This window comes from Colletes latitarsis, chromosome 13 (assembly GCF_051014445.1).
Source record: "Colletes latitarsis isolate SP2378_abdomen chromosome 13, iyColLati1, whole genome shotgun sequence".
Lineage (NCBI taxonomy): Eukaryota > Metazoa > Arthropoda > Insecta > Hymenoptera > Colletidae > Colletes > Colletes latitarsis.
Window position 1 is genome coordinate 12213872 of NC_135146.1, and position 14196 is coordinate 12228067.

Genomic DNA, 14196 nt, shown 5'->3' on the forward strand with positions numbered 1-14196 from the left:
TCGAGAAAGGTGTTCTAGCAGTGGAATACAAAGCATATAGATTATAGTTTATCGTTTATGACGACTGACTATAATGTCAACAATACTACTTGATTAACGTCTGATAAATCCTGGGTTTTTCTACTTGCATCGACATTATCGACGATTTAGACTTTTTAAAATGAGTGTATTGGAATATATACGCATTGTAATAGTTCTAATTATGCAAATAGACAATTCTTTCAAGGTAGGAAATATTTCTATTCAATAATAAATTTCACGAAATTTTTTCTTCTTCCGAAAATCAATTTATCGTTATTTTTTTAATATTTTCAACTCGAAAAATTGAGGAAGAAAGGTATACTAGCAGTGGAATATAAAGCATATAGAATTGTTTTCGTTTAGTCGTAGATTTTGGGACGTCTGACTATAATGTCGACAATACTACTTGACTAACGTCTGATCAATCCTCGACTTTTCTACTTACATCGCCATTGTCGACGATTTAGATATTTTAAAATTATTATATTCGAATATATAAGCATTCTATCACTTTTAAATGAGCAAATGAACAATTCTTTCAAGGTAGGAAATATTTCTATTCAATAATAAATTTTACGAAATTTTTTCTTCTTCTGAAAATCACTTTATCGTTATTTTTTTAATATTTTCAATTGGAAAAATTGAAGAAGGTGTACTAGTAGTGGAATACAAAGCATATAGATTATAGTTTCTCGTTTATGACGACTGACTATAATGTCAACAATACTACTTGATTAACGTCTGATAAATCCTGGGTTTTTCTACTTGCATCGACTTTGTCGACGATTTAGGCTTTTTAAAATGACTATATTCGAACACATACGCATTGTAATAGTTCTAAATGAGCAAATAAACAATTCTTTCAAGGTAGAAAATATTTTAATATAAATTTTACTTTAGCTTCATAATTTTAGTTTTATTCCTGGAGTGGATTTTAAATCAAACAAAAATATTTAAAAAACTACTTTTGCTTGAATATTCATTCAAAATTATAAAGAAAATCCAATCCTCAAACCATGAAATAATTCTTCTAAGATTTGGTCCACCCAATATTTTTCAGTGACACTAAACAATAGCTAAATAGAAGGAAACAAATGTTAAAAAATCTCGACGAAATTCAATTTAATCACTATAATATCGTCACTTTTATAGCTCTTAACGAAAGCACCATTGCTTTGATTTTACGAAGTCTGACTATAATGCCGACAATACTACTTCATGAACGTCTGATAAATCCTGGTCTTTTCTACTTGCATCGACATTATCGACGATTTAGACTTTTTAAAATGAGTGTATTGGAATATATACACATTGTAATAGTTCTAAATATGCAAATACACAATTCTTTCAAGGTAAAAAATATTTCTATTCAATAATAAATTTTACGAAATTTTTTCTTCTTACAAAAACCAATTTATCGTTATTTTTTTAATATTTTCAATTAGAAAAATTGAAGTAGGTGTACTAGTAGTGGAATACAAAGCATATAGAATATAGTTTATCGTTTATGACGTCTGACTATAATGTCGACTATACTACTTGACTAACGTCTGATCAATCCTCGACTTTTCTACTTGCATCGACACTATCGACGATTTAGGCTCTTTAAAATTACTATATTCGAACACATACGCATTCTATCACTTCTAAATGAGCAAATAAACAATTCTTTCAAGGTAGAAAATATTTTAATATAAATTTTACTTTATCTCCATAATTTTAGTTTTATTCCTGGAGTGGATTTTAAATAAAATAAAAATATTTAAAAAACTACTTTTGCTTGAATATTCATTCAAAGTTATAAAGAAAATCCAATCCTCAAACCATCAAATAATTAGATGCTTCAAAGATTTGATCCACATTTTTCAGTGACATTAAATAGAAGGAAACGAATGTTAACGAATCTCGACGGAATTCAATTTTATCAGTTTTTATAGCTCATAGAGAAAGCACGTTTGCGTATCGCGTGACCAGGTCGAAATGGTGAAAAAAAGTGCCAATAATGAGGCGGAAAAGGGGAGAGAAAATACGTGTAAGTGGTAATGGTTGACTTGTACTCGACAACGGTCGGCCATGTCAGGAACATGTTTGACTTTAACGATAGCCGGAGGGGCTTACACGTTGATAAGGCTCGTCCTCGTTTATGTGGAAAATAAAGATAAGCCACGAGCGAAGGTTCGATATACCGCAGTTTGCGCAACAGTTCTATTAAAAGAAAAGGGGGTGGGGGGGAGAAAGAAAAACAACGGTGCAAGAGACAAGCTAAACGGAACAAAATAAAACTTTCAAGCTTGTTTAAAATGCAAACTGAACTACTTTGTCGACGTAAATAGTCGCGTGGAATATTTTTTAAAAACCTTCCTTTCCAACTCGTATTCAGAGGGTTTAAGATTAATTTTCCCCCCCATTACTTTGTTCGACTAAAAGCGTATAAACCGGAAAACGAAGTTTCTTTTTTTATAAAAAACGAATGGAACTCAAAGTTATTTACGGGAGAAATTTTGTTATAAAATTATTTCAAAGTAAACGTTTTTTACTATGAAAACTCTTTGCAATGGAAAGTGTGATTATTAATGTAAAATTGGAACACATTTAATGTAAAAATAATGGAACACGAAATTATTTATGGGAGAAATTTTGTCATAAAATAATTTTGAAGTAAACGTTTTTTACTAGAGTTTTGCAATGGAAAGTGTGATTATTAATGTAAAATTGGAACATTAATGCAAAAATAATGGAACACGAAATTATTTATGGGAGAAATTTTGTTATAAAATAATTTCAAAGTAAACGTTTTTTACTATGAAAATTCTTTGCAATGGAAAATGTGATTATTAATGTAAAATTGGAACATTAATGCAAAAATAATGGAACACGAAATTATTTACGGGAGAAATTTTGTTATAAAATTATTTCAAAGTAAACGTTTTTTTACTATGAAAACTCTTTGCAATGGAAAGTGAGATTATTAATGTAAAATTGGAACACATTTAATGTAAAAATAATGGAACATGGAATTATTTACAGGAGGAATTTTGTCACAAAATAATTTTGAAGTAAACGTTTTTTACTAGAGTTTTGCAATGGAAAATGTAATTATTAATGTGAAATAAATGAAATGATGGTTTAAGAATAGTGAAAAAGGGAAATTGTACAGTTTTTCGCAGGGAAAATTTCAATTTCAGAATTCTTTTGTACCATAGCTTGTAAGAAAGTGTTTCGTACGACGCGCGGTATTCTGAAAATTGTTTATACGCGTTTGAGGGGATGTAAATTGAAAGCGAAATAGGACTGTGCGGCTCCATTTTTCCTCTCTTCTCATTTTAAAACTCCTCAAATGCGTCACGTACTATTCTTTGCAATTTTAACGATGCACAGCTACGTAAAATTGTCGTTTAAATAAATAAAACTAATTTTTCCTATTCTTCCAACAAATTAAAATATTTAATTTGTAAAAATTCTACGCATTGTTCGTCCTATTTACGAATATATGTTCGTCATTCTGATTAAATAATTGAATTATTAAAAAGTTTCAATGAAAATTCTTAAATAAATAAAAAATCGATTAACTTTTAACTAATTCAATATTAATGAGTATAATATTTTCTTAAATGTGTCTCGAAGTATTCTTTGCAATTTAAATGATGCACAACTACGTAAAATTGTTTAAATAAATAAAACTAGTTTCCATTCTTCGAACAAAAATTGAAATATTTAATTTGATAATAATTGATATTAATTTGAAAAAATTCTACACATTGTTCATCCTATTTATGAATATATATGTTCGTCATTCTGATTAAATAATAATTATTAGAAAGCTTCAATGAAAATTCTTAAATAAATAAAAAATCGATCAATTTTTGTCTAATTCGACGTTAATAAATTCTCTGCAAAGGGCTAGAATGATTTTTTGCAGTTTATGCAACCCCTAAAACTCCTTGGTGGTTGTACTGATGATATACAAATAAGTTCTCGCGTGACTCTCTTGGGAAACGCTTTATTCTACGAATAGGGGTTGATGTTTCCAGTTAAAATGGGGTTAGAAATGAGAAACTGTCAAGTTTCAACGACAGAAATAGTAGGAATTATTCCAGCAAAAACATAGGGGAGGAAATTTAATTTTTATATTATGTTAACCCCTCGTTGAGGGTAAACTACCCCTATTATAATAGGTTCCTCGATAACTATCAAGTTTCAATGACAGAAATGGTATGAATTTTTCCAGCAAAACCCCAGGGGAGGAAATTTAATTTTTGTATTATATTAACCCCTCGTTGAGGGTTAACTACCCCTATTATAATAGTTCGATAACTGTCAAGTTTCAATGACAGAAATGGTAGTAATTTTCCTAGCAAAAACCCAGGGGAGGAAATTTAATTTTTGTATGATATTAACCCCTCGTTAAGGGGTAAACTACCCCTATTATAATAGCTCGATAACTGTCAAGTTTCAATGACAGAAATGGTAGGAATTTTTCCTAGCAAAAACCCAGGGGAGGAAATTTAATTTTTGTATCATATTAACCCCTCGTTAAGGGTGAACTACCCTTATTATAAGAGGTGCCTCGATAACAGTCAAGTTTCAATGACAGAAATAGTTGGAATTTTTCCAGCAAAACCCCAGGGGAGGAAATTTAATTTTTGTATTATATTAACCCCTCGTTGAGGGTAAACTACCCCTATTATAATAGTTCGATAACTGTCAAGTTTCAATGATAGAAATTTTTCCAGCAAAACCCCAGGGCAGGAAATTTAATTTTTGTATGATATTAACCCCTCGTTGAGGGTAAACTACCCCTATTATAATAGGTTCCTCGATTCTTGGAGCCTGAAAAGAGATTTTGTGGCTGCTAAAAAGTAGTTTTGCGTCGCGAGACAGAGAAAAATAGGGTCTATCGCGACTATCCACCCCCGTGGTTCGTCCAAAGTGTGAAAAACTAGGGTGCCTTTGCGTTTAGAGCAGCCAACAGCGGGCGAAACGGGAATACATTGCTTTATGGCTTACCATCGTAAGGGACGCGCTCGTCCCTCGAGCGTACTGGAATTCCGGGACACTCACCTGAAAACAGAAAAAGAAAAGTTTTAGACACTGTTCAACATTCGACTAAATCATCGAGAAAATTAATTATTATACACACCCCATAGTCATTTTGTCACGTTTTATCAAATACACACGATACGTAACCGAACAAAATGTAGGAAAATATTTTTAAGTAATTTTATATTTCGGGGGTAAAATATCTAGAATTTTTCAGTTTTATAAAAATTAATAAACTGGTTGAGAAACAACATTCATCTAATATTTAAAACTTTTAACTCTACATTATGAATTTTAGAAAATTTTAAATATTGTTTCTCAACCAGCAATAAAATTCTGTAGACGAAATGAAATTTTCTAAAATTTTAAATATTAGACGAATTTTTTCCATGAGACTGAGAAATTCAAAAAATTCGATATAAGACTTAAATCTCGACGAAAGTCTTCAGACAAAACAAAAATAATAATCTTTCGTCTTAAATAAAAATTTCAAACAACCCTTTTTTAACATATAAATATATCTATAGAAATTACTGATTGAAAAACAATCATCTATTATTTAAAATATTACAAGAAAAGGGTTTCTTGAAACAAAGACTAACAAATTGCAAATTTCAATTTTAGACGAAGGCTTTAAAAAATATTTATTAATAATTTCAATAGATATTAAGAATATTTATCTTATTTATATAGAAATATAAATAGTGAAAAAATGTGGGAAGGGGGTGTTTTCGAAAAAACAAATAAACTTGAAATTTCAATTTAAGACGAAAGATTTATATTCTTTCTGTTCCGTCTGTTCCGTCGAGATTCAAGCTTTATATCGAACAGGTTTTTTGACGCACTACGGATTCCTTAAGAATTCCGTCTGAAAGGAGTTTCGAGGCGTTCATCGTTGTTCCTAGTCGTCTTTTGCTGTCGCGCTACAACTTCAATAGATCCAGAATATCTTTGTAAAGTTTATTGACTGGCGGAGCGTGTTGCATTCAATTCCAGAATAAGCGTTCCGTCGATGGAAAGCGCTCGCGAGGATAATTTCCGGCGTCTGACGACGCGTTGACTATTACTACTTACAAACGCGTGCGGGGAATATTCGCGTGCACGGTGATTATCGAAAGAAACGACTCGACCGTGTGTCTTACGATATTTCGAGCCACCATTTTGTTTCTACTCCTGCTTCCACAGAGGAAAGAAAATGGGAAATGAATTAGTTCGGGGAAGCAAGTCAGTTTTCCACATTAAAATGTGCAAACCATAATAACAGTGTGTGTTATTAAAAGTTAAAAATAATTAATTTAAATGAGTCGACCCAAGTTTCTTAGAATGTTCAACGAAATAATGATTTACTTAATCAAAAAAAATAAATGTGAGAGAAAACTGTGTTATTTGAAATTTGGCTTCTAGAATCTCGCGTGAAAGTTAAATTAAATTATCAGTTTCTTGATATACGATTATTCGTTTTCATTTATGCTCATTTTACGAATCATCACTGTAAATGGAGTTCTATTTTGTTTTATTTAAACGAACGTTTAAGTTTTGGATATTGTCGAACGATTCTCGACGCAACGATCGATCTTGAATGAATGTGCCAACCCTGACGTGGCGTTCATTTTACGAATCATCGCTATAAATGGAGTTCTAGTCTATTTTATTCAAAGGAATGTTGAAGTTGGACATTGTCGAATAATTCTCGATGCAATAATCGGTCTTGAATGAATATACCAACCCTGGTGCAATGTTCATTTTAAGAATCTTCGCTATAAATGGAGTTGTAGTCTATTTTATTCGAAGGAACCTTCTATTTGGGCATTGTTGAACAATTCTCTATACAATAATCGATCACATATGAACCTCCCAACCCTGACGCGATGTTCATTTTACGAATCATCGCTGTAAATGGGACTTCTACTCTATTTTATTCCAAGAAACGTAGAAATTGGACATTGTCGAACAATTCTCGATGTAATAATCAGTCCTGAATGAATATATCAACCCTGGTGCGATGTTCATTTTAAGAATCTTCGCTATAAATGGAGTTCTAGTCTATGTTATTCAAAGGAATGTTGAAGTTGGACATTGTCGAACAACTCTCGATGCAATAATCGGTCTTGAATGAATATACCAACCCTGGTGCAATGTTCATTTTAAGAATCTTCGCTATAAATGGAGTTGTAGTCTATTTTATTCGAAGGAACCTTCTATTTGGGCATTGTTGAACAATTCTCTATACAATAATCGATCACATATGAACCTCCCAACCCTGACGAGATGCTCATTTTAAGAATCATCCCTATAAATGAAGTTCTACTCTACTTTATTTCAACAAACGATAAAATTGGGTATTGTCGAACAATTCTCGTTGCAATAACCGATCTTGTATGAACTTTCCAACCCTGATGCGATGTTCATTTTACGAATCATCACTCTAAATGGACTTCTACTCTATTTTACTCCAACAAACGATGAAATTGGACATTATCGAACAATTCTCGACGCAATAACCGATCTTATATGAACTTCCCAACCCTGACGCGATGTTCATTTTACGAATCATCACTCTAAATGGACTTCTACTCTATTTTACTCCAACAAACGTTGAAATTGGTCATTGTCGAACAATTCTCGAGGCAATAACCGATCTTATATGAACTTCCCAACCCAGACGCGATGTTCATTTTACGAATCATTGCTCTAAACGGTATTCTAGTCAGTTTCATTCAGACGAACATTGAAATTAGACATTGTTAAACAATTTTCAATGGAATAACCATCAACTAAATTTGTTATTTTTAAAATAGACCAAATCATAAAGCTCTCATTTAACTAATATATTAAAAAAAGCTATTCTATCAAGATTCCAAGGCCCAGTAAACTCTTCAGATCCCAATAATAAACCACTTACGTTCTTCCTATCGTCATCCTATTTTTCGAATCTACATGCCCCACTAATTTAATGCGAAGACAAAAGGAAACGTTCGCTGAAGTCGTTCGGAAACGTTTGCAAAGTATTCTTGGCGGTTACCTCCGGGACAAGTTCGTTTGAACAGGTACAAGAAACGAATTAATTGGAAGGTAAACGTATGTCCATAATGGCGTATCTGACATCGTACGTACGCGCGATTTCGTGTCCCCGGGGCGGTCTGTCCCTTTAGTCGTTTCAAAATGCCTTCCGGCAGTGCAAACAACGTAGCCAGTTTCAACATGGGCCCTGGTGCAACGTTTACATCGATAGAATTCGTGCTTAGCGACACGACCCCTATTTCGTTCCTTGTCTCTTTTACAGCCGACATCTGATCCTTTCCTGCTTCCATTAACGCCAACTCGACCGATTCGCTGGACAAACTTTATTCCTTCGATAGAGGGGGGCTGTTTGACAAAGATTGGGAACGTTTCAGGGAATTAATCGCAACTGGCAATCGTCTGTTAGCTTCACTACTTGGAAAACTTGGGGCCATTGTATGGAAAATAGATTTTTATACATTATTTATAAAAAGATGCATTCTGAGTTAGGATAAACTGATCAGAGTCTACACATTGGACGGATCAGGAATAATAGAACACTGTTTTATTGACACGTTGTCGCCTGGCGTGACGGTCACCGGTGACCGGCGCTTTAATTCTGTGTAAAATATACTTAATATGATAGTATGAAGTGTGTTTCTCGTTTGGAATATCACAAATTTTTTTAATGAATAATATAACCTAGAAAAATGGGAATTTTATTGCTTTTCACCGTTGACTGCCACGGTGGTCACCGGTGACCGTCACTCACAATTCCATGTAAAATATATTTACTATAATAATACAGGGTCTGGTGCCTCAGTATGGCATACATTTCTCGTTTGGAACACCACAAATTTTTTTAATGAATAATATAACCTAGAAAAATTGGAATTTTATTGCTTTTCAACGTTGACTGCCACGGTGGTCACCGGTGACCGTCACTCACAATTCCATGTAAAATATATTTACTATAATAATACAGGGTCTGGTGCCTCAATATGGCATACATTTCTCGTTTGGAATATCACAAATTTTTTTAATGAATAATATAACCTAGAAAAATTGGAATTTTATTGATTTTCACCGTTGACTATCGTGGTGGTCACCGGTGACCGTCACTTACAATTCCATGTAAAATATATTTACTATAATAATACAGGGTCTGGTGCCTCAGTATGGCATACGTTCCTCGTTTGGAATATCACAAATTTTTTTAATGAATAATATAACCTAGAAAAATGGGAATTTTATTGATTTCAACGTTGACTGCCACGGTGGTCACCGGTGACCGTCACTCAACAATTCCATGTAAAATATATTTACTATAATAGTACAGGGTCTGGTGCCTCAGTATGGCATACGTTCCTCGTTTGGAACACTACAAATTTTTTTAATGAATAATATAACCTAGAAAAATGGGAATTTTATTGATTTCAACGTTGACTGCCACGGTGGTCACCGGTGACCGTCACTCACAATTCCATGTAAAATATATTTACTATAATAATACTGGGTCTGGTGCCTTAGTATGGCATATATTCTTCGTTTGGAACACCACAAATTTTTTTAATGAATAATATAACCTAGAAAAATGGAAATTTTATTGCTTTTCACCGTTGACTGCCACGGTGGTCACCGGTGACCGTCACTCACAATTCCATGTAAAATATATTTACTATAATAATACAGGGTCTGGTGCCTCAGTATGACATACATTCCTCGTTTGGAACACCACAAATTTTTTTAATGAATAATATAACCGAGAAAAATTGGAATTTTATTGATTTCACGTTGACTGCCACGGTGGTCACCGGTGACCGTCACTCAAAATAAATTAACCTTGATATTTACATATTTTTAAACAATTTCCTTACCATTAAAAATACATTTTAGTGTAAAAAAAAGTTTGGTTGAGGCTCGTATCTGATACACCAGTCTTCTATTTTGGAAAGTGATAAAATGGAGTGGAATCTCGCTGGAAAATTCCAAGAAAAATGGCGCGTGACGACGAGAGGGAATCCCCCAGTCGAAGTGAGCACGACAACAGTATTCCCGGCCGCGATATGATGTTAATAAGCAAATTTTCCTAGAAAGCAGGTCGCGCGTGACAGCTCTTTAAAACGCACGCATAAATTGAACGTGGCGTGACGAGTTCGGTTTCCGTGGCTTCGTTCCTCGAGGGGGGAGGATTTCCAGCGAAATACCGTTTAAATTATATCGTAAATCTTCGAACGAGCCTTCTAACTTTCAGTCTCAACAGGAATTGACGCTAATTCCGCCTTCATCCACCCCCCATTGCGTTCAGTAACTAATTAACACTTTTTTTTGTTTCATTCTCAATGTATTTATTAACAAATATAAGAATATTCATTTCCACCCCCTTAAAGATAAATTAAAATTCTTTTGAGTTGCAAGAAATTTTATATATGAATACGTATCGATCAATATTTATTCTGTTTTGAATTTTTTAAATAATATTTAATTTTAATAGTGTTTTCTTTTTGCAAAAACAATTTTTTCCCCCAGTTTGTTGTGTCAGAGAGCATCACTCAGTATTCTTTCAATAAATCATATTTAACATAACTAGAAATTTGAGGAATCAAATTTCTAATCAATCTAATATGAAAATTCTAAATTCTAATCAATCTAATATGAAAATTCTAAATTCTAAACAGTTGCAAAATAATTTTTTCTCGTTTCGATAGATAAATATCGCCTGCTAAATATGACTTTAGGATGAATTTAATCCAAACGAAAATCTCTATTCATTGTGTTTAGAATTTTTAAATAATATTAATAATGTTTTTTCTTGCAAAGACAATTTTTTCACAAAGATTTTAACAGTTTGTTGTATCAAAGAAAATCACCCAGCATACGGTTCAATAAATCATATTTAACATAACTAGAAATTTGAGGAACCAGATTTCTAATCAATCTAATATGAAAATTCTAAATTCTAAACAGTTGCAAAATAATTTTTTCTCGTTTCGATAGATAAATATCGCCTGCTAAATATGACTTTAGGATGAATTTAATCCAAACGAAAATCTCTATTCATTGTGTTTAGAATTTTTAAATAATATTAATAATGTTTTTTCTTGCAAAGACAATTTTTTCACAAAGATTTTAACAGTTTGTCGTATCAAAGAAAATCACCCAGCATACGGTTCAATAAATCATATTTAATATAACTAGAAATTTAAGAAATCAAATTTCTAATCAATCTAATATAAAATTTCTAAATTCTAAACAGTTGCAAGATAATTTTTTCTCGTTTCGATAGATGGATATGCTAAATAACGCTCCAGGAGGAATTTAATCGAAACGAAAATTGTTCCGCGTCCCGTTATATAAAATATTAACGCATTTTCCCATCTCACATTGATCGTTTTGCCCTTCACCTTCCGGTCGCCGCGAAAAAATCTAAAGCGAACCGCGTTCCCGTTCATCTTTACTCCCGTTTACGCGAAAAATCAATACAGCCGCTGTGTTTGCCCTATATGCAGTACATTTTATGTAAACGTAAAGCCGTATAAAACACGAACAACCGTATATTACGTTCGTTCTTCGATGAAATCAGATCGACGAAAAAACGACGTTCGATGGGATTCAAGAAGGGAGCATTCTGGTGTGAATTTTTTAAAAAAATCCATTTCTGTTTTCCTTTTTCATTTTTTTAGAGAATATAACTTGAAAAATGCATCTGGAAAATCTATGTCTGACCATGCTTGACCATGTCTGACCATGTCTGACCATGCTTGACTATGTTTGACTATGTTTGACCATACCTGACTATGTTTGACCATGCTTGACTATGTTTGACCATGCTTGACTATGTTTGACCATGCTTGACTATGTTTTAGGATACGTAGTGCCACCAATTTTGAGTATTTTTCGCCCAAAAAATTTGAAAATATCACTGATCTTGGCGAATTTTTTGCGAATAAACTGTAAGATATTTTGCAGCCAAATTTACAGAGTTTATTTATGTATATTTCAGTGATATTTTACAATTTTTTGAGCGAAAGAAAGTTAAAATTGGCGACACTGTATATTCTCAAACATAGTCGCTTTTAAAATGCAGTTTGAAGTGCATTTTTTTAGACTTTCTTGGCGAATTTTTTGCGAATAAACTGTAAGATATTTTGCAGCCAAATTTACAGAGTTTGTTTATGTATATTTCAGTGATATTTTAAAATTTTTTGAACGAAAGAAAGTTAAAATTGAGGGCACTGTATATTTTCAAACATAGTCGATTTTAAAGTGCAGTATGAAGTGCATTTTTTTAGACTTTCTTGGCGAATTTTTTGCGAATAAACTATAAGATATTTTGCAGCCAAATTTACAGAGTTTATTTATGTATATTCCAGTGATATTTCAAAATTTTTTGAGCGAATGAAAGTTAAAATTGGCGACACTGTATATTCTCAAACACAGTCGATTTTAAAATGCAGTTTGAAGTGCATTTTTTTAGACTTTCTTGGGGAATTTTTTGCGAACGAACTATAGAACCTTTTGCAATCAAATTTACAAGGTTTATTCATATGTACTTCAGTGATATTTCAAAATTTTTGGGACGAAAACAGGTTAAAATCGAGAGCACTGTAAATTCTCAAACATAGTCGCTTTTGAAATGCAGTTTGAAGTGCATTTTTTTAGACTTTCTTGGCGAATTTTTTGCGAATAAACTGTAAGATATTTTGCAGCCAAATTTACAGACTTTATTTATGTATATTCCAGTGATATTTCAAAATTTTTTGAGCGAATGAAAGTTAAAATTGGCGACACTGTATATTCTCAAACATAGTCGATTTTAAAATGCAGTTTGAAGTACATTTTTTTAGACTTCCTTGCGGAATTTGTTGCAAACAAACTATGAAACCTTTCGCACTGAAATTTACAAGGTTTATTTATACATGTTTCAGTGATATTCTAAAATTTTTTGAGCGAAAAATATTAAAAATTATTTGTTTAAATATAAAGAATTCAATCGACCATATTCTATACGTACTAAAAAGAAATTCATAAACTTTGGTGAAAGACTGACAAATTCAATTCTGCTTTTCCCTAAATTTATAAAAATTGCTACATCATGAATAAAAATAATTACAAACAAATTGGATGGAAACTACAAATAATAACGTAATAAAATAAACGGAATAGAATAATATTGGTGTTTAATAAAATAAAATTTCAGTCTTTCCGCAGATGATGCACTCGTGAAACCCTGTCTATCGCGAAGGGAAAAAACAAGAACGAATCTAGCACCCTCCACCATCGAAGGAACAGTGTTTTATCTCCAGGTGGCGGAGCAGAGCGAGAGAGTGTTTCCGAACCGCCAGAAAACTTGCCTGGTAGGGTAACGTTGCAACGAGGAAGGGCAATTTATCTTGTTGTATTAGTAAATGGATGATAATGATGCCGTGAGTGGAGGCGTAGGGACGAGGGGGCGGGGTTTGCCAGAAACTGTCAGAAGCTTTTGCAAGCTATAGTTATTGGGGCGCCTCTATGCGGCCAACTTGAGTGTACATGCATTAGTATTAGAACGCCTTAAGTGTACGGTAGTATATTCGTGAGTTTGTACAAAGGTGTCTTTTACGACTGTGTGTATCGATACACGCCCCCTCAACTCGACCCTCTAATTGATACGGAGCTCTCTGCAAATAATATTTAAATATCAGGTCGTCCCATGAAGTCCATATTCTGAATTTGACGGGGATAGAATTTGTTATTTTAGATATCAAGGAAGCAAAATTTTAGATATCAACAGTTTTAAATTTTAAATATCAACAATTTGGAATTTTAGATATGAATAAAGCAAAATTTTAGATATCAACTGTTAGAAATTTTAGATATCAATAATTTGAAATTTTGGATATCAACAATTTGAAATTTTAGATATCAATAAAGCAAAATTTTAGATATCAACAGTTAGAAATTTTAGATATCAACAATTTGAAATTTTACAATTCATTAATTTGAAATTTTAGATATGAATAAAGCAAAATTTTAGATATCAACAGTTAGATATTTTAGATATCAACAATTTGAAATTTTACAAATCAATAATTTGAAATTTTAGATATCAAGAATTTGAAATTTTAGATATCAATAAAGCAGAATTTTAGATAT

At 32.4% G+C, this 14196-nt stretch overlaps 1 protein-coding gene across 14 annotated transcripts in view; it reads right to left on the reverse strand.

The window, feature by feature from the left end:
* Nucleotides 1-14196, reverse strand: part of Heph (polypyrimidine tract-binding protein 1 heph) — a 710257-nt gene that overhangs the window by 316388 nt on the left and 379673 nt on the right. For 8 of the 14 annotated variants that reach the window (XM_076780641.1, XM_076780642.1, XM_076780640.1 and 5 more), the window contains one exon: nucleotides 5029-5082. The exons of the other annotated variants lie outside the window; for them this stretch is intronic. In XM_076780641.1, the coding sequence (XP_076636756.1) occupies nucleotides 5029-5082 (54 nt within the window). The remainder of the gene's footprint in view (nucleotides 1-5028; nucleotides 5083-14196) is intronic. 14 annotated transcript variants of the gene reach the window in all.